The sequence below is a fragment of the Cryptomeria japonica genome, chromosome 7 (genome assembly GCF_030272615.1).
Source record: "Cryptomeria japonica chromosome 7, Sugi_1.0, whole genome shotgun sequence".
Taxonomy (NCBI): Eukaryota; Viridiplantae; Streptophyta; class Pinopsida; order Cupressales; family Cupressaceae; genus Cryptomeria; species Cryptomeria japonica.
Genome location: NC_081411.1, coordinates 113,831,414 through 113,857,195, shown reverse-complemented (window position 1 = coordinate 113,857,195; position 25,782 = coordinate 113,831,414). Strand labels below are relative to the sequence as shown.

The window sequence follows — 25,782 nt, the reverse complement described above, 5'->3', positions numbered from 1 at the left end:
GACTTACTTGGCCGTGTGACCCATAGCGAGCAACTCCTTAATTGTTTTTTCTATATCATCTTTTAATCGCTTTAGGTGTTGGTAAGGAGTAATCATTACGAGTTTTGCACCCTTCTCCAACTCTATGATGTGTTCAATACCCCTATCTGGAGGTTTGCCTAGTGGAATATCACTAAATACTTTCCCATGCTTAATTCTCAACTCTTGAATATCTGGATGATATTCTGATTTCTGCTGACCCTCTGGTGAGGCATCAATCTACATTTTGCTGCCCACTCAACCATTTCATGATGCACGAGTCTCTCCATCCTTCTAAAGGATATCATCCTGAAACTGTTGTCACGGATGGCCTTCAACACATGAGTTTTTCCATCAACTGTAAATCTCAACTCCATCTCTCGAAGGTTGAGAGTGAAGATCCCTATGTCGTGGAGCCATTTCATTCCCAAAACCACATTGGTATATCCCATAGTCACAACATAGAAATCTGCCTTGAACTCAAAGTTATTGATGCGTAGAGGGAGTCCTGAAATCATTCTATCACATTTGAGGGTGTAACCATTTGCTACCCTCACCCTTATGCCTTCAAATTCTATAGTTTGTATCCCACGTCTCTCCACCAATCTTGCATCTATGAAATTGTCTGTGGCTCTTGTATCCAACAAGGTGATAACTTTCTGTCCAGCCAACACTCCACGCATCCTGAAAGAGTCCTCCTGCTGAATAATGGTGAGACATGCTTCCTTAAGTTTAACATACTTTACATGTGCATCAAGTTTTTCTAGTTTACCAAGCTCAAATTCACCTTTTTCTACCTTGGATTCCTCTAGATCAGATTGCTGGTCCGAATTTTCAGATTCGGAAACTTCACAGTATGCCCACATAATATGGTTAGCTTTACCCTTAGCCCTTAGGGGACAATCATGATTTGCATCATAGGGTCCTTTGCAATAAAAACATAGCTTCTTCTTCCTCAAATCATTCAATGTTTCCCTGTCTAAAGGTGCTACTGATTTTCCCTTTTTATCTTTATTAAAGTCTGAGTTTTCTTTGTTTTTAGAAAAAGATTTAGTATCTTTAAATAAGGAGGATCCCTTAGATGAAAACTTGCTTTGAGTTGATGTGAGTTCCATACTCCTTTCTTTCTTCATTGCAATTTGGAGTGCAGGAGGGTCAAATGCTTTTACCCAACCCTTTAATGGTTCCAATAGGCCTTCTACAAATAGTACTACCAACCTCTGATTTGAAATGTTGGTCATTGTTGTCACCAAAGCTTGCACCCTTGCTGAGCTATCAACTCAGCAACCTTGTGAAACATGGAAACAACCCCGAAGTGTGGGACCTTGTGCAAATGGGTTGAATCTCTAGAGAAGGTCGTCTTCCTTCTCAATCCAGGTGCAGGTGTTGAACCAACTCAACACTTCAAAACTTACTCATAAGCCTATCCTAACAACTTGCAGAGGTGAAGGGAAGATAGAATTGCTTGAAATAAAAGGAGGTGATGCACCAAGAAGAGATTGTTTCTCTCCCTACCCAAAATGACACAAAGAATCAACTAAAAAACCCAGGAGATGCACAGACTTCAATTGTATGACTGACCCCAATGCATGTATGGAGATTAGAATCCGTTGAATGCCAAGAGGGGAGAAGGATTCCCACAAGTCATACTCTGAAAACACATTAACATAGCATATATGGAGAGAAGAGCCACAAAACATACACCTATGATGAAGGTAAGGAAACATACACAACATGCATAAGTTGAAGGAAGGCAAGAATGGTAGTTTCAATTCATTCAAAGGCCAAAGGCCAAACTTACAGTTGTAGAAATGCAAAAATAATTACAAGTCTTCAAGAGAAGAGAAAGAGCATAGGAAAGCTCACAGCCAATAGGGAGAGAACCCTTTACAATGAGGCATAACAACCTTTATATACTTTTCTAAATAGTTGCATCCAAGTGGGAAACCCCAACCATCCTGGTCGAATTTCCCCCCAGAACCCTACTTTTAGGGGTCAAAAAATGTCTAAAAGGGAATGGGCCTAAGCCAAAAGTCAAACCAGCCCATACCTTGTCATAAAAAGCTCTCAAATCCACATTTATGACCCCTAGAATATTCCTGGACAGGCCTGCAAACCTTGATAAATGCGCCCCTGTAGCTCATGAAAAGAAGGTAAACAGGTCGTAATAGTTGGTAGAGCATTTAGGGCCTTGAGTGTTGATCACGTCGTCTGAAATGTTGCAAGCTGGAAGTTCGGGGAATAGAAAGTCTACTAAGAAAAGGAAGTTTGGAACCTCAGGGTTCCGGAGTTCCGGAGAGAAGCATAAAAGGAAAGGCAAAGGGACCTTGGGGTTCCGGAAAAGAAAGGGAAAGGGCTAAAGAGAGAAGGGGAACTTCGAAACCTTGGGGTTTCAGAGTTCCAGGAAAAGGAAAAAAGGGAAAGGGAAAGGAACTTTGGAACCTCGGGGTTTCGAAGTTCCGAGCAAGGATAGAAGAAAGGCTACGAAGAGGAAAGGAACTTCGGAACCTCAGGGTTCTAGAGTTCCGAGGAAAGGAAGGAAAACAAGGGAAAGAACTTGGGAACCTCGGGGTTCCGAAGTTCCACGAAAAGGAGAAGCTTAAAAGAAGAGGTGAAGGAAAGGAAGGCTAGGAACTTCAGAACCTCGGGGTTCTGGAGAGGGAAGCAGAAAATAAGGACAAGGAACTCTGAAACCTCGAGGTTCCGAAGTTCTGGAGGAGGAGGGAGAAAGGCTAAGGAGAGGAGGGGCTAAGCTAGGGAAGGAACTTCGGAACCTCAGGGTTCCGGAGTTCTGAGAAGGGAAGGGGAAGGGAGAAGAACTTCGAAACCTCGAGGTTCCGGAGTTTCGAAGAAACTGGAAAAAAAGCTAAGGGAAGGAAGGGAACTTCGAAATCTTGGGGTACCGGAGAAGGGAGAAGGGAGGAGACAAGGGCAAGGGACCTCAGAACCTCAGGGTTCCGGAGTTCTGAGGGAAGAGAAAAAGAGGGCCTAGGAACTTCCGACAAGGCAACACTTCAAACCTCATGATTCCATCATCTTCTCTTGATCAATTTTGGAGCAACGCTGGTCCATAGAACGTATCTCTGATCGGTTCTTACCGATGGACCAAGGTGTCATAAAATGACAACATTTTTTGCGATTTCTGCAAGATGCTTGCCTACTAAGCATGAAGTCCAGAAGCCTTGAGCATCCATTGGGCATTGAGTCATGGAAAAGACCCAAAACATGTGTGTGCCAGCACTTGGAGGAAAACTGGAAACTACAGGACACCCTCTTAAGGAGAATGTGGCAGGTGCACAAGCACTTATGAAAGCAAACAACTTCTAGTCTAATATTTAGAAGGTCATCAACACCCTCTTTAGAAGTAGAGCTTGAGATGAATCCCATTCACTGGGGTTGGAAGAACTTCGCCATCAAGCCTAGAGAGATGAAATGCATTGGCCTCCTTGCAACTCGTGATGACATATGGACCACTCCAGATAGCATCAAATTTGGAGTGTCACCCAGCTTTGGCTCTGTCTGCATCCCACTTGAGAACTAGATCTCCCTCTTTGAAGACCCTATTAGTAGCCTTTCTGTCAAAATCCTTCTTGACCTTCTCTTGATGAGTCTCAAGTGTATGCATAACCTGACTCCTAACCTTCTCCAGCTCCATCAGCTCAACTAGCCTTACTATCATGGCATCATTCTCTGTTAATTCCAGCTGATGTGCTAGTTCAAAAGAGGGTAACTCTAGGGAAGTTGGCAGCCTTGCTTCTTTCCCATATACCAGCATGAAAGGGGAGTTACCGATCGCCCTCTTGGGTGTGATTCTATCGGCCCATAAGCTATCCTCAACCTAGTATGCCATGCCCTCTATTTGTCTTCAATCGTCCTTTTAATTATCCTGATGAGGTTCTTGTTGGAAGATTCAGCTAAGCCATTACCCTGAGGGTAATAATTGGATGACGTCTTCAAGTATACACCATGCTTAACTTCTCAAGAATTGATTTGGGTTCCAATGAATGCCCTAGCATTATCTGATATGATGGTGGAGGGGACACCGAATCTTGTCACAATTCCATCGAGGAATTCCAATACTGAGGCCTCAATGGCATCCCTCAATGCAACTGCCTCTGTCCACCTAGTGAAGTAGTATGTTGCGGCCAAGATCCACTTATGGCCAACACTAGAAGGTAGATTGATCACACCAATGAAGTCTAAACCCCATTGGGCGAATAGTTGATCTGCTTGAATGTGGTGAAGAAGTAGGGCAGCTAGTCTTTGCTTTCCAGAGAAGAAAGCACATTTCTTGCAATTCTTCACCCATCTATGTGAGTCATTGAATAAGGATGGCCAATAATGACCAGCCCTCGTTATTTTGATAGTTGTAGTCCTTGCAGAGAAGTGGCCCCCTGAAGAGCCATCATGAAATTCTTCTAACAATCTGTTGACTTGACTTTGCTCGATACATCTTAACAAGACTCCATTAGAGTCTCTTCAAAAAAGAGTGCCATTCACTAAGACATGGGGAATGGACTGCAACTTGAAATGCCTTCTTTTGGTCCTGTCTAGACCTTGGGGGTATCTACCTTCCATTAAGAAGGTGGTCATGTCACCAACCCAACTGAATTGAGTGTCGTTGCTAGTTGATTGATCCTCTTGTAACACAAGGGCTACCTCTGAAGTAGTCTCAAAAGATGAGACAAATTGTTCACATAGGCCCCTGCCTCTTACAAGCTCGGTGATCTTGATATTAATGTCATACTCCATGACCCGGGTTATCCACCCAACCCTCTTCTCACTGATGTCCTTTCTTAGAAGAAAATCTTTGACACTTGCATGCGGAACTAAAAGTTGGATCCTATTGTTGGACAACATGTGTCTAAATTTTTTTAATGCCCTTACAATAGTGAGGACTTGCTTTTCTACATAACTATACTTAAGTTCATAGTCCTTTAACCCCTCACTAAAGAAAGCAATAGGTTGCTCCAAATTATCATTGTTCAACTGTATTAGGATAGCTGAGAAATTGGATTCTCCTCCGAAGGTATAGAGGATAAAATCCCCTTCATAGTTAGGATTGACAAGGGTAGGGGGCCTTAGCAATTGCTTGTTTGATTTCTTCGAAACCGACCCTTCCCTCCTTGGTCCAACTGAAAGCCAAGTTTTTCTTCAACATGGAAGTGAGGGGTTTTACCATGGTGGCAATGTTGGGATTGAACCTCCTCACAAAGTTGATCCTACCAAGGAAACTTTGCAATCCTTTCTTCTGACTAGGGAGTGGAAGAGAAAGAATAGCCTCCATTCGCTCTAGATCAATGGTCAAATCCTCCTTGGATACGATGTGTCTTATCAATCTTCTTTGATCAGTAGCAAATACGCACTTGCTAGGTTTCAAGGATACACCATACTCCTTGCATTTCATGAACACCTGCTCAAGATGACCAAGATGGTTGGTTGCATGTTTCGAATAAACAGTTATGTCATCAAGGTATACAAGCACAAACTTTGCTAATACACCCTTGAAAGCCATGTCCATTGCTCTTTGGAATGTGGCACCTGCATTAGTTAGCCCAAAGGGCATTTTACAATAAGCATAGGTACCCCACTTAGTAGTAAATGCAGTCTTGTATTGGTCTGATTCTTGGACCAAGATCTGGTTGTAGACTGAATACCCATCCAAGAATGAAAATCTTTCCGAGCCACTGACCTTTTGGAGAATCTGATCCATAGAGGGAAGGGGATAGTGATCCTTGAGGGAGGCTCTATTGAGATCCCTGAAGTCAACACATAGTCTGATTTCCCCATTCTTCTTCCTTATAGGGACAAGGTTGGCCACCAAGGAGGAGTGTTTGACAGGGAAGATAATATTGGCTTCTATGGGCTTGGTCAACTCCTTCCTCATTAGTGGCTCAATCTTGGGGTTTGTTGGCCTTTTCTTTTGTCTAATTGGCTTTGCATCTGGGTTTATCTCTATAGTATGTTGTGCTAAGCTAGGGTCAAAACCCTTCAAATATTCATAGGTCCAAGCAACTATGTCATCATATTTTTGACAAAGCTCAACAAAGTCCTCTTGTTCAGTTGAGAAACACACCTTGCCTACCCTCAACAACAACAACTGGCTTGTAATCACCTATCTTTGCAACCAAGTTCATCTTCTTCTTCAACTAATCATCTAAGTTGAAAATGCCTTCCAAGGTAACTAGACCTTTGGGCAGCTTGTTGGATTTGAGCTACATGATTTGATCTCCATATTGGTCTTGCAGCTTAGATTGATTTTTAGGAGAAAATTCTGCTTCATTTTGCAAGAAGTTGACGATCTCGTGATCGATTTCAAACACCTACCAATTTACCAGATTGTCTGGGACAACATGTCTCACAACAAGCTTGATGTGTTGCTCCTTCTCACTTGCAACATGTGCTGGTATGTCGAATTGAGCACCAACCGTTGCAAGCCTATCAACATGCTTGTTCTGACTTCTAGGAATGCTCTGGATATTGAAGGCCTTGAATCTTTCAATCAAATGCCAAACCCTATGTTTGTATGATTTGAGTAGGTTATTTTTTGCTAAACTTTGGGCTCGGATGTGGTTAACAACCAACTCATTATCTCCAAATACTTGCAAAGATCTGATCTTTACGTTTTGTGCAAGCTAGAGACCTTGGATTAAGGCTTCATACTCAGCAACATTGTTGGTGCAACCAAATTGAAGCCTAAACGAGAAGAAATATTTCTCCTACTCAGGAGAAACAAGCATCACACCGACACCTGCACCGTTCTTGTTTCTTCAACCATCAAAAAACATGTTCCATAACCCCTCTAAGTCTCTTTGTGTCTTGACGAGGTTAGGGATAGGAGTATCTTCTTCATGGATACAATAGGTGCCAAGCCTAGTTTCTTCAGTCTCAGCTAATGGATCAAACTGAAAAGCATTGGCCCATTCGTCCAACAAGCAATCAGGAACCTCTTGCAAAAGAGGGGCATACTCACAGATAGTACACTCCTCCCCTTCTTCATGCAAAGTACAATTCATGTTTATAGGGCTAGGGGTGTAGGGCTCAATGTGGTTTTGGGCAATGGGTTCTGCCCTTATGGTGACCTTGGTACCATACCTTGTTCGAAATAGCACGTGGGACCAATCAAAAGACGAGTACCCACCTATCTTGGTGGTGAAGTCTCTAGACAGGCAGATGACAAAGAAGGCAAGGAGGTCGATGATTGATACGTCTTACAAGACAGTGCAACTTGGGCATGCATGTAAGGTTAACTTCAAATTTTTTACCACCCCTACTATCTTAATAGAAGTGTCATCTAATTGGACCACCCCTTTGGTCACAGGTTCGTATTCTATGCCAAGAAGATCAACTACCTTCTTAGACATGACTGAGCTACTAGCTCTTGAATCTATCATGCACTTGTGAACCAAGTTACCTCCTATGATTAAGGAGAGATAGAAGGGGGGAGGCTTGTTGACCTTGCTTGAATCCTCTTCCTCCTTGGGTTGCACCAAACTGGTGGAGATTGCCTTTCTGCTGACTGTTGCCTCATCACCTGATTGATCGACGTCCCTCAGTGCCTCTTTAAGCAAATCCTTTTGAGATGGGATTGAAAGGGCCTCCCACATAGTGACATTGAGGTTGGCCTTCTTCATCTGATCAACGATGTTGAAAGGAACACCAGCTGATTTTAGAGGCCCCTTTGAAGTTACAATGTCTGCTTTTTCTCTTTGGACGACTTGGGCATCCTCCTATCTCTTCCTCCCTTGCATGTTATTTTGGCTTGTATCATGGACAACTATATTGGGCATTGGAGCTCGAACTAACATTGAAGGTGAGGCAACTTCCATGGCTATCTTATTTGATCTTGTATATTGTAGCATAGATCCATCATTTGTTTGGTTCATACCACACAATTATGCCTCCTGCCAATTGACAAAAGTAGAATCTCCTTGTAAGTGAGCCTGAGTGCCAATGCTAGGCTGATTTGGGTCATATTGCTGGCCAGAGGTGGTCGGCTCATCTTGCACTACCAAGGCTTGGACAAACTCACCATTCTGGCATGTAACTTGATTGTGTGGCTAATTGCATGGTTGACACCAATCTTGCTCTTGGGCGAGGTTATTTTGCATTGGAACTATTGCTTTTGAGCTACTGGCAGTTGTGGGGTTCACACTATTCAAGGGTCTAGTATTGCTCCATTGGTTTTGCCCTTGAAAGGGTGGCCTATTTTGCTGATAATTCTAACCTTGTACTTGGTAAGGTCTGCTATATTGAGCTTGTTGCTTGTTTAGTGCCACCAACTCATTGTCAAAGCTTTGTAATAGAGTCTTGACTTCATGGAGCTCATTAGAGGATGTAGAGGGTGTGGATGGTTGACCTATGGGTGCCATGGGGATAGGAGCCAAGGTGGGTTACTGAGTAGGAGCTTCTGGGAAGAGAGGCATTGGCGGCCTTGGAGCTATCTTCCCAGCTTGTATCAAACAATTTTCTGCCCTTATGGCTATATCATATGCGTTTGGTGGAGAGGCTCTACCCATTGATTGTATCATGATAGCTACATCATTGTTGAGAGCTCTAAGATAATACAAGAAGGCATGATTTGGAGATGGCTTCACTAGAGCATGAATTCTATTCCATGTCTTATGGAATCTGAAATTGAAATCTCCCATGAACTTGTGGGGTGCCCTCTTGATCGTAGTCAATTGCTCCACAAGTGATAGGTGGTCACTTTTGTCTTCGAAATGGTTGCACAACTTTTCCCCCAATTCGTCCCAATTGTGAATAGAGCCAGACGACAACCCTCTATACCACTGCAAAGCTTTTCCTTTCAAAGATGTGGCTAAGAGTCTGACAACAACATCATCCCGAGTGATATTATGGATGGAGAAGATGTTTGCAATGTCTTGAATGTGCTCAATGGGGGTAGTAGCTATTTCACCAGTGAAGTATGGTATACTCTTTAATGCAGCCACTGGTAAATCATTCCATTGAGTCAAAATAAGGGGACTCCCTCCATTGAAGGTAACAAAAACCTGATTTCTAGCCATGTGGAACAATGGCCTGTTGATATGAGTGGTGGGAGCCTTAGAGCGGAACGGTCTTGTGAATGGAGGGGTAGAATGAGACCTGGGAGGTGGAGTGTTTACAACCTTGACACCCTTGACTAGTGACAATGAAGGTCTACCTCTCCGCCTTCTAGAACCTACAGATGGGAGCTCTATGAATCGAAAACTTCCTCTAGAAGACGCCCTTGTATGAATTCTAGGCATGAAATCCACAAATGACTTTAGAAGTTCGGAGGTCTGGAGTTGTGGAGTCGATGTCTTCACCACTTCGGAACCTCGAGGTTCCAAAGTGAGGAAGTTTAGGAGTTCGGAACTTGGGGGTTCTGAAGTTGAAAGGTTGAGTAGACTTAGGAACTTGGGGCTCCGAAGTTTCGGAATTCAGCAACAAGTCATGGAAAGTTTGGAGTTCCGGGGTTCAGCAACAAGTTAGCAACAAGTTAGGACTTGTAAGCAAAGTCGCCAAGTTCTTGAAGATGATTGCCTCTAAAGGCTAAGATACTAACAATAGCACTGAATCTTTACTATGTAAATTGAATGAAGTCCCACCGGACGTGCCAAAAACTGTTGTCACTAAAGCTTGCACCCTTGCTGAGCTATCAACTCAGCAACCTTGTGAAACATGAAAACAACCCTGATGTGTGGGACTTTGCGCAAAGGGGTTGAATCTCCGGAGAAGGCCGACTTCCTTCTCAATCCAGGAGCAGGTGTTGAACCAACTCAACACTTCAAAAATTACTCCTAAGCCTATCCTAACAACTTGCAGAGTAAAGGGATGAGATAATTGCTTGAAATAAAAGCAGGTGATGCACCAAGAAGAGATTGTTTCTCTCCCTACCCAAAATGACACAAAGAGTCAATTGAAAAACCCAGGAGATGTACAAACTTCAGTTGTATGAGTGACCCCAATGCATGTATGGAGGTTAGAATTCACTGAATGCCAAGAGGGGAGAAGGATTCCCACAAGTCACACTCAAAAAACACGTTAACACAACATATATGGAGAGAAGAGCCACAAAACATACACCTATGATGAAGGTAAGGAAACATACACAACATGCATAAGTTGAAGGAAGACAAGAATGGTAGTTTCAATTCATTCAAAGGCCAAAGGCCAAACTTACAGTTGCAAAAATGCAAAAATTATTACAAGTCTTCAAGAGAAGAGAAAGAGCATAGGAAAGCTCACAGCCAATAGGGAGAGAACCCTTTACAATGAGGAATAACAACCTTTATATACTTTTCTAAATAGTTGCATCCAAGTGGGAAACCCCAACCATCTTGGTCGAATTTCCCCAAAAAACCCTACTTTTAGCAATCAAAAATGTCTACAAGGGAATAGGCCTCAGCCAAAAGTCAAACCAACCCATACCTTGTCATAAAAAGCTCTCAAATCTACATTTATGACCCCTAGAATATTCCCAGACAGGCCTACAAACCTCAATAAATGCACCCCTATAGCTCATGAAAAGAAGGTAAACATGTCGTACTAGTTGGTAGAGCATTTAGGACCTTGACTGTTGATCACGCCATCTGAAATCTCACAAGCCGGAAGTTCGAGGAATAGAAAGCCTACTAAGGAAAGGAACTTTGGAACCTCGGGGTTTCGGAGTTTCGGAGAGAAGCAAAAAAGGAAAGGCAGAGGGACCTCGGAACCTCGGGGTTTCAGAGTTTTGGGAAAAGAAAGGGAAAGGGCTAAAGAGAGAAGGGGAAATTCAAAACCTCGAGATTCCAGAGTTCTGGGAAAAGGAAAAAAGGGCAAGGAACTTCGGAACCTCAGGGTTCCAAAGTTCTGGGCAAGGATAGAAGAAAGGCTACGGAGAGGAAAGGAACTTCAGAACCTCGGGGTTCCAGAGTTCCGGAGAGGGAAGGAGAAAATAAGGACAAGGACTCCAGAACCTCAGGGTTCCGAAGTTCCGGAGGAGGGAGAAAGGCTAAGGAGAGGAGGGGCTAAGCTAGGGAAGGAACTTTGGAACCTCGAGGTTCCAGAGTTCCGAAGAAGGGAAGGGGAAGGGAGAAGAACTTCGGATCCTCGGGGTTCCGGAGTTCCGGAGAAACTGGAAAAAAAGCTAAGGGAAGGAAGGGAACTTCGAACCTCGAGGTTCCGGGGTTCTGGAGAAGGGAGAAGGGAGGAGACAAGGGCGAGGGACCTCGAAGCCTTAGGGTTCCGAAGTTCTGAGGGAAGAGAAAAAGAGGGCCTAGGAACTTCTAACAAGGCAACACTTCAAACCTCATGATTCCATCATCTTCTCTTGATCAATTTTGGAGCAACACTGGTCCATAGAACCTATCTCTGATCGGTTCTTACCGATGGACCAAGGTGTCATAAAATGACAATAGTCACCAAATATGATGAAACTCTCCAATGTAAGTCTTTAAATTACCCACCTGTCTAAGCTAAGCAAGGTCCCTGAAGTAAGATTCTGGATCCTTATCAAACCATTCTACCAACAAATCAACAAACTCCTAGTAAGAGGTGATGAGATCATGTTGCAAAGTAACCATCCTGTTATGCCACCACTCATGATCCACGCCATCTAAATGCAATGTAGCAAATTTTATTGCATCTCCCTCTGTCATAGGCCTCAAAGTGAAGTAGGTGTCCAACTTATGTAGCCATGACCATGTTGTGACTATCTCACTTCCATCAAAGAAAGGTAAAGGGAGCTTGTTAGTAGCAAACTCCAAGTCTCGGTGTTGATTCTTAGGCCTTTTGTCTTGCCTAGGTCTAGTAGTCTCTCTCTTTTGCCTCATATACTGATCAAAGTTCATGTGCTCTCTGACATCAAGAGGTAGCAAACTCCACTCATCATGCATCGTCATAACATTATCTACAAACTCAGCCTCCCCATCTCCTCTTCCTTCTTCTTCGTCTGGTTCATCTCTCAAGAAGGTGGGTCTTGTAGGCCAATCAACAATGCGGGTAGCTGTTTGATGTACTCTAGAAGTCTCAACTGCACTCCTATTATCTTCAAGTTGCTGATTTTGCCTTCTCCTGTTATTTGCCTATTCCAAGTTCTTCCTTTGGGGATTAGCCAATTGTTGAATGGATATTGTAAGTTGCTGAAGTATATCTGCTATATGCTACTACCCATCCTGTAATCCTCTCATGATTGCCCTCACTTCTGCAGCCTCATCACGTGGTGGACTATTGTCTCATCTGTCCCCCATGGTGTCCTGTTGATTATCAACATTTTGTTCCTTGTTCAACAATGCCCTTCTACGTGTAAAATTCCTGTGAGGACCAATTTCCAATGGTTGTATACGAAATCTTTAATCCTCTGGGATGGGAGGATCAAGGCTCCGATACCAATGTAGAGAACCTCTTTGTCCACAATGCCAGAGATTCCCAAATACTGAATTTCAATGCATTTTTTTTGTATTTTTTTTTGAGGTTTTCTGATTTTTTTGTGCCTTTTGGATAGGGTTTGTCAAATGGGAATTTTGCAACAAACTTACAACTAAACTAATGCTTTCAAGACTAAAAATCATTCAAAGTTCATCTATCATGCTATGTTCACAAACAATTTCCCTGAAATGCAAAGTTTGAAGACTTTATTAGAATTCCTTACAAAAAAGCAATTACTACAGCATTAATGAACTTGGTATGAATGATCTGGTTGTTGCAATCATCTATCAATTTGCTCCAGAATTGTTGTGCTAGGCTCCTAATGTTAAGCCACCACCTTTTAATATTTTTGAAGAATTTTTAAAGCTTCCCTTTGCAAAATCGCCTTCTCTACTAATTCGCCCTACTTGCAGCTGTATTGCTGAGGTATTTGGAAGTGATTTGCAGCTCAAAAATGATGGGTGCCTACTGGCAAAATATCGCCTATCTCAAGTCTCCAATCTGCAACTATTAATCCCTCAAGTTGGCTAGATTCAACCCTCAAACTTCACCGATTTAACATAAATGGAACCCCTGATCGAAGTCCCCACTAAAAGCCAAAATCACTAGATATTTCACCAATTCAGATGGCTACAACACTGAATATTTTCCCATTCTCCAATGGCTAATGAAGACTGAAACCCTTAGTCTCTGCTCTCCACAAAGTCATGAAAATAAATGCCAAACAATAATGATCGAACTTCTTCTTGTCAAACATATATAATCCTCAAGGAATGTAGATTTTCTCCCAAAAAGCTCTCTTAATAACATTAAATGTTATTACATTAAGTTGGCATCATTTAATGAAATAATGACCTTGGTTTGTGTGCACATAATTAATTAATATTTTGGTCCCCTTCTCATGATGCTTAGACCCTCACGTTATAAAGTTAAGTTATAACTTTATATTCACTTTATTAAATGATTTATTATTAACTTGGCCACATAAACATTAATAACTCTCAAAATACTTAATATTTCTCTATGTCGTCTGAAATGGGAGTCCACCCTTCTTTTCCCCATGTGACCATAAACTCCTGCTAAAAATAGAAGGGGTCCTTCTCAAACACCCCAAGACTTACTATAAATAGTAAGTAGAGCAAATGATGTCCAATTGATGCCAAATGAAGACCAAATTGAAGCAATTTGAACACTAGAGATGATACAATCCTCAAGAGACCCTCTAATCATCCTCATCAGCCTACAAGATAGGCTAATCTTACTGAAAAATTGATGTCAACAAGAAGGGGACATCACAGACCATTATTTCCATGTCAACAACAGTCAGCTTCCTCACGATGCTCATCATAGCAACATTGGATCATTGACCTCATTCCCTTTGGGTGGTGGTTTTCCAATCAGTTCCTCCTCATGTGACTTACATTGTTTTTGGATGACTATGTCGTCACTAACTATGTTGGCAATTGTCATTCTCTGTTGCGGCATAGTTTGAAGAAGGTTTGCTACCTTGATGGGTATGGTTGTCTGTAGCACCTGTCGAACTATGTTCTTCTCTGACTCCCACAATAACGTACTTGTAGTTCCATTGGAGGCTACTCATTCCTTCACCATCACTTGTTCTACTTCAGCTCTAGCTTCTCAGAGTTGTTCCTTCTCTGTTCAAGCATCTGGGTACATCGCCTTCTTCATCTGCTCTCTTGTCATTGTCAGAACTGCCTCGTCTTGTTCCTCTACATCCAACATATTAATGCCCATTTGCTTCAGGCAATCAATGTCTTCATGATTCTTGGGTCCACACCATTTGCAAAATAGTTGTATGTTGTCTTTCTTATTTTGGCGATCGCTCACAAAGTGTCCCCATTCACTACATTGTCAACATTGTATGATAGGACATCCTTTGGAGTCGTATTGTATTTGGTTTCGCCCTTGTTGATTTCCGTTGCTGCCAGGGGATAAATTTTGTGGTTTCAATGAGCTAGACTCTCTCTATGTGAAGATTACTTGTGTACTTCTTGTCTTCAAATCATATGGACACTTTATTGAATGACCCATGACCTAGCAAATCTCACAAAACAACTTTTCAGGACAACTAGCTTTCTTGTACCCGTCAATTTTGCACTCAGTACACCATAGTTCATTACTTTCTTTATTGGTTCCCTTCTCGACCATCAATTCTTTCATCATTCTCAACATATCCCATTTAAGGGCTCGTACGGTTTCAAATTCTTCATCATTGTTACCTTTGGTGCTCTCGTCATTGTTAGTCTTCATCTTCCTTCGGGAGGAGGTTTTGTTTTTACTCTCGATGTCCATCGCTCGATTGTAAGCATCAGCATACGAGGATGAAGGCACTACTTTTATCTTCTTGCGCAGTGAAGGGATCAATCCCTCAATGAACCACTTCTTCTTCAACCCATTGGCTAGCTGGTGTTCCATCTTGTTTAACAACTCTTTGAGCCTATGATTGTAAGCACGTACACTCTCATTTTTCCCTTGCATGGTATTATAGATTTCAGCCACAATCTTGTTGTCATCCCTCAAGAGTTTGAACTCCTCTTCGAATGTTGTCTTCAATTCACTCCATTCGACCTTGTCCCTAGCATCTAGGTCTGCGTACTAGTCAATAGCGATTCCCTGAAGGGTGGTGGGAAATGCCTTCAGCCAATAATCGTGGTCATCTTGGCCACTCGCCTCCCATATTGTTATACATGTCTTAAAATCCCATACAGGATCCTCTGATCCATCTCCTATAAATTTAAGGAATTTCTGATTCTCCTGGGTGTTCATCATTGTTTTCAATTGGAAGATACTGGAGGAGTCTTCATCTTAGGCCGCCTTATTCTCGATTCCTCGGCGAGGGACAAGTTCCTGCAAATTAGTTTCTTGCTTGCTTACTCCCTTGTGTGTCGAACTTGGGGGACTGTTCCAACCACTACATTCTGGTGCTTTCCCTACACTCTCGTCCACGCATGTGTCCTCTACATGTCCACCTTCAATGTCCCCAACACTCTGGGTACTTCTAAGTGTGCTGGACCTGGGTGGACTGTTCCGACCACCATGTTCCAGTGCTTTCCTTGCACTCTCGGCCACAAGTGCATCTTGTACATGTCCACCTCCAGCATCCCAACACTCCAAGTACTTCCAGGCTCTGACTCGCCCCTATTCTCCCTCTGGTCGAGGGTTGGCAAATCACGTAATCGCTTGGTCTTGACCACCCTGTGGCCACTTCTCACCTTTATTGGGGTCTACGGACATGAATCACTCAAGGCTGACCCAATTTATTTTAAGGCAACAACACCAAAATATTTACCACTACAACTGATAAATTAAATATAGGAAATAATAATGTACATGACCATGCATCCTAGACACAACAAGAAAATATATCTTTATTCACATATGCAATTATTACAGAGAAGAAGACCAGAGATGGTCAGCCAAGGATTACAATTGACCTGACTATTCCCTACTCCCTTCCTTGGTGGTACACAACATATTTAAAGAACTTGACAGTATGGTTGCTGAGAGGAACACAACCGTCAACCAACTGACACATTAACTACACGAAAGTGACAACCCACTTAATAAAAATAATTAATACATTGGCAGATAACAAATATTATCAAATATAATGATAGGCATTTTATGTCGACTACAAGGTATAAGTTTTCCAACGTCCATATTGTGAGAGTTGCTTTTGGATTAGCCGTGTATGTTGTTTTGATCGATGTTTCAGATCACACTCAGTGATCCATCATCATCAGTGAAAGTTAAACAACCTTTTTTGTCACTGAATCTCAAGATTCTAATGGTAGAATTACATGTGGAAGAGGTGCATGTCTGCCATATTCAAGCACAGATATTTCGTTGATGACAAAGCAATATCAGTTTACAACATTAAAGGCATAAATTTGAAGAAGTTGGTGATGAATGAAAAGGTGAAAATTATAAGTGCAGATTATTCTACGTATGTAGTGATTCCTAACTTTTTGCATAATTTTTGTTAGAAAATGAAGAAACTTTGGTCAGATTTATCTCTTTAGATTACTGATTTGATTGTCTAATTTTAGTTCTTTATTCAACAGTAAGGTCTTTTGAGCTATTTGTGATTTATATTTCAAGTAAATATAATATTTTTATTGTAAATTCTTTACTTCAATTTTTTGTTTTGTTGGTCATCTTGATTAAATTTGAATCAGAAGAAAAATCCGTTTAGATACTGAATATTGTTTTCTTTTAATAATAATAATTCTGATTAAATTGCAATATTGTGTTCAGGATATTGTTATAGTAACTTATTGATTAGAGAAGACGGATTTCTGACTCGGAATTTATGTGCCAATGTGGTCTTTTGCAGTGGCAACAATGCATTTTAATACACAAATTTTCAATTCGGATGGGAAAGGACATATTTATGCAGTTAGACTTCTTTCTAAACTTGTTACAAATAACTCAAAAAGTTTCTCGGAGCATAATTGCAAGAGCTATCTTTTGTTCTATGCTGAGACCAACATGGGCAATGGAATTCGAACATCTATATATTTTTTGGGCCTTATATATTGTTTTATTGGACTGTCTGCTATAACTGGTTGTTTTTTTCTTTCAATGGAGAAAGTTGTGCAACAGACCAGGAAGATTGTTATTAAGGATCCTGTCACTAGAGCTAAAGTAGAAAAAAGAGAAAGGATATGGAATTATACGTTGGCAGATATTTCTTTACTAGCAGTTGGCACAAGCTTTCCACATATATCACTTGCTACTATTGATGCCTTTCAAAACCTTGGTCAACTTTATGCTGGAGGTATTCCCCCCCCCCCTGTTATGACACTTATTTGTTTTATTTTCTTCCTTTTTATAGTAATGAGATGTTTCATTTTCTGTTTTCTTTTTTGATCAGTAAAGGCAGAGCCGAATCCATATATTCATTTTGGATAATTACAGTGTATACATATATGAGTGAGGAAGGATCATAAAGCTAATGTATGCGAGTGAAACCATTCTCTGAATTTTCTGGAAGAGAATAAAATTTCAAAGCAAGGCAAAAGACCTTATACATTATCTTCATTCATTCCAAAAAACTATCATAGTTTATGGCAACGAAGATCAAAATTATCTTTCAAATATAAGTTTTACTAATAGATTTTTAACAGCAAGTTTAGCAGAGATTATCTGACATTTCTTATAGCCAAAAAACATTAACAAAAAACTAGTAGCCAGCTATAGGCATCAAAATGTCAACAAACAGAACCAGAATAATAAAACCTATCTTTCAATTTTCCTCAAGAGGCTCGGCAGGGGGAGTCGGAGTTCTGCCTCTTCCTCGGCATCTACATGGAGGCTGGCCTCGGCTGCGACCAGACCCACAACCCACTCTTCTAGCACCTCCTCTCCTACCCCGTTCAACTTGGGGTTCCTCTTCTTCAACTTTTGGTGGTAGGATTCCGTTTAACGTTGCAAATAAGAGGAGTTCCTCCTCCTTGCCTAGATCTTCTGGATTCTCACCTATGAAACGCCACTTAAGGTAGCTAAGCCCCATCCCAGCAAATGCTCTGTGTTTGTCCAGGTCCTTGCCTTTCAGGTCTAATAGAAAAGGATAATACTTAATTAGCTCCCCGGGAACGTTGAACACAATTCTATCACTTGGCCGAGGGGCTCCTGAGTCATGAAGCGCCTTGCTGAGAATTTCTTGCAATTCTTGCAAGATTTCATCTGGGAATAACTTCTTTGTAAGGCTCCAAACAGCTTGTTTGGCCAGTTTCAATTCCAACAGAGAGGTGATAAACCTGGATGATATGTTTGTATTGTCACGAGGATATTCCTCCCTGTTCAAATGCCCGCTACCCAAGATCATTTTTACTGCCAAGATGATCGTTGGCTCTGAGTGAAGTAATAGTCGCTTCAATCTTAAATTTGTTATTCTTCTGGAAGATACTTGACGCATCGAGGCCAAGAGAGAAATATGAGCGTCTGCTCCGAAGCATGAGATAGGCCTTGGATAGACGCTCATGATAAACCCATACGGTTCCTCACCAGACATGACTAACGATTCCAAAGGCTTCGGTCAGGAGAAAGGAATGAATCAGGTTAATCTTCAATGAGGTTTTTCGCAGATTAGGAAATATTAAAGGCTTGCAGTGTATGTGAAGCAGAACCTAGCCGACACTTTCTTTAATGCCTATTAATGAGGAGTTGCTTGCATTAAATTCGCCTGCAAAGGTGGCGAAGGATATTTGTCCCAGAACGTGCCAAATCTCCCTGACTCTGAAATGATGTCTACCTTGTTGACAATGCATGCCTTGAACTAGAAATGACGGCTATCAACAGCTGGTTTTCGGGAAGCGGAAAAGGTAAGGCTTGTTTTGAAAGAGCAATTGGGTGACGTCACTGTAACCGGGCCCTCTTTATTGCTGAAAGAAGGTTAAGATTTGAATTCAAAAAAGATTAGTCGTTCCCCAACTTGAGCACCACAATTGAACCTAAACATTAATTAAGGAAAGAAGCATCTACAGGATCTGTTCGCTTGCTATGGGGGCCCTACCTTGTGCTCATCAAACCCAAGGGACACCTTTCTGCAATTTTAACCTATCCTAATTAGCCTTGCTACCTGACTCTCTGATCCCACCAATGAATAAAAGTTCCCTGTGCTATTGTTTTTGAGAGGGCATCTGCTACTGTGTTCGCTTCTTTGAATATATGTTTTGCTTCATATTGCTCCAATTTTGCCAAGTTTTCTAATATACTGTCTAGAATTGCCTATAACCACCAATTTGGGGTTTTTTGCCTTTTGATTGCATTGATTGCTATCTCCGAGTCTCCCTCCACTGTGATGTTTCTTAATCCATGCTTAATGCAATCCATCAATCCTAGCTATAAGGCTTTAAATTCTGCTATATTGTTAGTGTCTGGTGGCATTGGTTTTGCCATTTTCCCTATGATTGATCCTAAATGATCTCTAATCACATATCTTATGCCTGAAGGACCTGGGTTGCCTTTGGAAGCACCATCAAAATTTAATTTTAACCAACCAAGCTTTGGAGGGGTCCAGATAGCTTCCTTTCTAGACACGGATTTTTGCCCAAAAGAGGGAGGAATCTTAATTCCCTACCAATTTCTCTTTATGCTTTCATCCTAGGAAGAGAAAATTTTGGGCGATTCCATTGAGAAAGCTATTTTGCAGTTTACTGTATCCACAATTGTCGTTTCTATTGAGTTTAGGATTGATTCAAACCTTTTGGCTTTGTTTTCAAAGAGCTTACGATTCCTTTCTTTCCAAATTTCCCAGACAAGGCATGATGGAGACACTTCCATAATTTGACTCAAAGTGCTTTCCTTCAATGGGAGAGCCCAACATTGAAAAAGAGAAATTATGTCATTAGGCAGAGCTGTGATACACCCCAATTTAGCACAGAGCCATTGCCTGCATTTTGAAGCAAAGGAGCAATTCAACAGGAGGTGATCCATTGGCTCTGCCTGAGCTTTACACATAATGCACCTAGATGGTCCTTCATACCCCATTTTGGTGAACTTTTTAGCAGTTAAGATTTTTGTTTGAAAGGCTAAGCATGCAAAAATCCCCACTCTTGGAATAATCTTACTACTCCAGAACAACTTAATTGGAATGTCCTGTTTCATTTTCTGTTTTTGATGTCGTGTTTTGCTGAGTTTTGAGTCACTTTCGTTTCAAGTCTTAGTCGATTTTAAGTTGTGCTATCACGCTTGATGCTAATTTGGTGTTTCTCTCAAATTGGAGAGGATTCCTCCACTATCTCAAGACTAGGAATATATGACATCTAACAAGATTCGTCATTAGTAATTGCATGGCTCTTTTAATGATCTTGCATAGCCTTTGATTTTTAAACATTTAACGAATTTGAATAACCTATTTCTCACTTCTTTTAGTCCAATATCATCTTGTCCTTAGCACATTAGCTAGCATATGATACTTCAAATGAGCTTCATGCTTAGCGAAGTTCAGCAGCCATTAGTGTATTTGACTTCAACAAAGAGGTAAAGGGGGTAATGATGCTGTTTAGTTGACCTCTTGGTCACATACATGTGAGCGATGTATTGTTCTCTATGATTCACCTGCTTTCTATATTTAGTACATCCATCTGTTTCTAGGTAAATTGTAATGAAATTCAGCTTCTTAGCTATCTCCTTAGTGCTATTCCAAAGAAGTAATATAGAATTTGATGTCCTTGCATTTAATCATTTTCTTGGAGCTGATTTTGTCATCTTGTCCATAAGAAGGATAGAGATCTATCTGCTTGCAACTTTGGGTACTATTTTGACAAATTCATCTTATTATTTGGAGAATTATTGCCGAAGTCAGATGGAACAATCTCCAAATCTCTTTGAAAAATCTCTCATGCAATTTACTCAAAAACCTGCACAAAAAACCAAAATCCTTTCAATCACCTTTTTTTTGGTGCTGCAAAATCACTCATGGAGGTGGATGCTCCTGCATTGCCCTTTATGTTGGCATTATTTTTACTTACATTATTTTGTTTCATATTCTTGTGACTTGTACTACGCTTCAAGACATGCTTGTATATAGGAGTTTGAGTGTAACTTTCATATTCATAAATGTAAAGTAGTCAGATTATTTGAAATTCAATACGATTATTCCTAACTTATTTTAGATTTAATTGGCAAAATGAAGAATAACTCATGTTTTTTCTATTTTTGTAGGTTTGGGCCCTGCAACACTTGTCGGTTCTGCTGCATTTAACTTGTACCCTATTCATGCTGTTTTAGTGATTGTTCCAAAAAAAGGCACGGTGAAAAAAATCTCAGATTTAGGAGTATGGCTGGTAGAGCTTGTGTGGTCTTTTTGGGCATATATTTGGCTTTACATAATAGTACAGGTATTTGAGATGTTCCAAATTGTATTCATTATTAATAAGTGGTTGATTTGTTGTTTTTTGAGTTAATGTCAAGATTAACTCTACACTATTATAATAAAATTTTAGTAAAACTATCCACACATAATATTGATTAAAACTATTTTTTACTAAACTTTTTTAGTTTTTGGCTTTTTATTTTTCTTTTTTGATATAATGAATGTTGCAACTTACGTGCATATTCATTTTCTATAAGATTTTTTGTATAAGAATGGGTGTTTATGTGAAATGAAACAACACATACAATAGAATCAATGAGGGTTTTGAATGAATGTATATCAATAATTGACTATGTTTCTGCCCTAAAAGTGAGCAATGCACTGTTAAGGAGGAAAAACTATTAAGCATAATCAAAGACAGCTGTACTAGCTGAAGTAAAGACTAGTATTTGTTTACAAAAGATATATTTTAACAGAAAAAAGGCATAACTTGCAATTGGCTAAAGCAGTGACCAAAATAAATTACATCAACAAAAATGAATTATATGAATTGAATATCAAAAGATTTCATAAAGAAGACAACCAAACTACATTCAAAGTATTGTTACAGGGCTCAGGCTATAACCTAAACTCAAACTCACTGCCTAGACATGGCAATTTGAAAAAACCATAAACTATAAAGATTTTCAAGGATATAAACTCGTTTCATGCATATTTTAATAAATAAACTCTATAGACACAATAAACTAATCACCTAGAGGCTACTTTGATCATATACACAAGAATAAATCAATCATGAGTATAAAACTGGATTTTAGATATATTAATATTGTCAAGTGTTTAAGGTGTATAAAATTCATAGAATATGATATCCATGGCATTAAAAACAAAAATCACAACATGAAGTCATGAGTTATGGTAGAAAGGAGATTGTATCCCTCAACCTAACATAACTAGCTCTATCTGGTGCCATGCAATTGTATCTTAGACAAGTCTTAAATGCTGCAACAGACTTAGAAGCATTACTTGGGATGGATTTTGACTTAGCAAACTAGAAGTATAAAGGTAATTAAGTTGGGAAAAAGTTGAAAAAAAAAATGTTGTTCTTCCATCCAACATGTCCCAAAATGATTTTCATTTCTTTGTTTCTCAAAATTAGAGAAAGGATTTGGGAGTAGTACCCCTAGTGGGGTCAAGGGGAAGTGCTCCTTGTGGGGGATTGGGAGGAACCCCCCTAGCAGGTTCAAGCGGCAAAACCCCTTGTGGGGATTGTTGTCCTCAATTTTTTATTTCAAAAATTGGACTATCACATAGAAATTTTTGTTAAAAAATTAAAAAAAATTATTCTATGGCATGCTTCCCGAGGTGGAAATTTGCCCCATCCTTGGACTGGATTGATCGTTGATCCATCCTCAAGCTACGTTTCGAATTTCGTTGCGTTTCAAGTCCGTTTGTTATGTTTTTGCTTCAATGTAGGGGAATTTTTCAATGATTACCAGTAACTGGTAATTTGTTTTTCAAAACCCCCTTGAAGCTTTTAGGCGTGTAGGGGAATTTTTCTCCAATTGCAAGTTTTTATAAAACTTGTAATGGGGGTTTTCCCCCATTACCAGTAGCTTGACTTTAAGTGTTAAAATAAAATTTGTAAATGGGATTTTAAAACCCCTTTACATGTTTTAAGTGAAATCACTTGTAAAGGGAATTCTATTTCCCTATTACAAGTAATTTTGCTTGTAATTTCTTTTTTAAAACCCGAAATTTGCCTTAAAGGCAAAAATACGAACATTTATAAAACTTGTTGTTTTGTTTCTAAAGCTTGAAATTCTTCCATGCCATTGCAAGCTGATTTGGGTTCGAATTTTTTGGAGGAAATTTAGGGATTCCTTCCAAGTGTGGATTTCCTGCAACTTTGAAGGATTCAAAACCCATTTTTTGCACATTTGTGCAAACCGTTTTTCGCCATTTGTCTTCTTGAAGCCATTTTTTTGAATCATGCATTTATGAGTTTTGCTATGATTTGGGGAATTGAATCCATCTATTCTCAAGGCGTTTTTGGCTCTACCATAAATGCGTTGGATTCTAAGCTTTGATGAAACCGTTTTATGCGCATTTATGGTTTCGGATTTGCAAAAAAGGCCCTAAAAAAACAGTCATGTGTTTTGCTAAGTTATGCATTCTTCGCCTTTGAGGTATGCTTATAATCCTAAGTCGTTTTTGCTTTGTCTTGTGATTAATGATGATTGAAATCAGTTTCGAACCATTTCATTAGCATTTTTATAGCAAATCGGTTTTTCTATTGTCACAATGCGTGGCTAAGTTTTTTCCATTGTTTAAATTCTATTTAAAGGGCTTCATCTTCCATGTTTGGTTGATTCTTCAAGTTTGGATTTCTTCTCAACTTTGCAAGGTAATTTTTATTTTTGTCTTTCTTTCTTATTTCTTTCCTTGCATTTTCTTGTTTAGTTTTAGTTTTGTTCATGTTCATATTGGGTTTATGAGAGGAAATTCCCCATTTTACAAAGAAATTTGTAAAGTAAAGTTGTTCTTCCCCTTTGGAATTTCTCCTTCTTTACTTGCATTCGGGTTTTAAAAACCCGATTGCAAGTAAGAGGAAAATTAGTGTTCTTCCCTTTTTGGACAAAGACTTAACCTTCTTTAGTCCAAAAATCAAGCTTCAATGATTAAAAAAATCAAGTTCTTCCCAATTTCAGGTTTTGAAATCCGGATTGCAAGTTGAATATTCTTCCCATTTTTGCATGGCAAAGTTCCAAGTGATCTTCTTGAAATTCATTTTTACCTATCCTCTTCCAATTCCCTCATCCGTACTTATCATCTTCATCATTTCCCGCATGCCTAAATACCATTTTTTTCATCCATTCCTTCGATTTTCAGTTTGTAAATAAGTTTACATTTGGATTTAGAAAACCAATTGCAAATGTGTTCTTCCCAACTTCTAAACTGAAAATTCATTCTCCTTTCATTTATTTATGCTTCGTGTTTTGCGAGTATAGTTGCATTCAGAATTTGAAAACCCGATTGCACGTTTGTACTTCCCTCTTGTGTACTTGCAAAACATGTTTCAAAACCCGAAATAAGTCAAAAGCTTATCTTTCCACCTCTTATATTTCCTCTCACAAAGCCAAAGTACAAAAGTTGAACTTTCCCAGTTTGGAGGAGTGAAAATGTCTAAAGATACTGACTTTGATATTGCCTTGATACTCTTGGATTTACATTGCAGTGTTTCCAGTTGTTTTCAGATGACAGATATACCATCATCTCCCACTCCAAAAAAGATGAAATATAGATATGACAAATACCAAAATGAAGTTCCGCAGTCACAGGTTTCCTCCTCCCTTGATCATATCAAGGATACTGAGATAGGGCATGTTGACATGTCCAAATTCATACAAAGGATTGAAGATCCGAAGGAGGGGGACATGCAACGATTGTTGGACAGTCATATCCATCATGTCGGATCCTTTCTAGTTGCTGCCCTAGAACCGGAATTTGTTTTAGCATGAGCCCATCATTTTGATAATGAGACATGAGTTATTAAAAGTGATGATGGAGAAGTGATCATTCGCCTAGATGCAGAAGCTATAGAGAGGGTTTTCAAAATACCTTCTTAAACCATCTATATAGAGATCTCCAAGCAAAGTGCAGTTGAATACTTTGCCAAAAGGGAGAAAGACTGTAAGCGTCATCTCAACAAATGGATTCATGAACCTCGCACTGCACTTACCAGATGGGCTAAGTTATATCGATCTGATTTCAAGAATGAGATCGGCGATACTATTACCCTTCTGAGTCGTATGATGGGATTGGAACATTCCAATGTTTTTGAACCTTGGATGTACCAATTTATTATGTTATAAGGCAGTCTCAGCACATCTGTTGGGGTGAGATCATCAGTGATGCTTTGTGTGAACAACTTGCAATCGTCCCTACTACTTTCACCTTCTACATGAATTCATATCTCGTGTATATTGCTGTGTCACTTAGACATTTCCTAGGTCTTTCCACCAAGGGTGACCGCATGCTTGTACTAGTTTGGGAATACTATGATCAGTTGCCTCTAAGGTCAAGTAGGTCTCATTTTAGAAGGGTTCAGGACGCTTTCTTTTGTCATTACCTGTGTCAATTTGACAAAAACCTGAAGAACAAGAGAGTCTCAGATGAAGCATGGGAAAGGGTGAAAGAATACGGTTGTTTGTTTCTCCAGTTTCCAACTTTTACCTACATAAGAGTTGGATGCTATGGCGGGCAGCCTTATATGCTCCCACGATACCCAACCGATAAGATTATTCTTATGGAATTGGGAAGACAGATCATGGCTGTGCATACACATCAGTTAGTCAGGCACAAGGTTGGCATGGGTATTTCTTCCAACAACCCATTGAAGATTGGTCAATATTCTCTAATGACTTCAATCAAGGCAAAGGCTATGGAGACTAAGTTGCAGGAAATCAAACTCAAAAGATTCAAACCTAGAGCTGATTTCGATTACCAAGGTATGAAGGAAAAGATCA

The 25,782-nt window shown here is 40.0% G+C and overlaps 1 protein-coding gene across 3 annotated transcripts in view; it reads left to right on the top strand.

Moving 5' to 3' along the window:
• LOC131061222 (magnesium/proton exchanger) overlaps positions 1-25,782 on the top strand; it is a 115,135-nt gene that overhangs the window by 25,241 nt on the left and 64,112 nt on the right. For all 3 annotated transcript variants that reach the window (XM_057994756.2, XM_057994758.2, XM_057994757.2), the window contains 2 exons: positions 16,769-17,212; positions 21,103-21,278. In XM_057994756.2, the coding sequence (XP_057850739.2) occupies positions 16,777-17,212; positions 21,103-21,278 (612 nt within the window). In that variant the 5' untranslated portion in view covers positions 16,769-16,776. The remainder of the gene's footprint in view (positions 1-16,768; positions 17,213-21,102; positions 21,279-25,782) is intronic.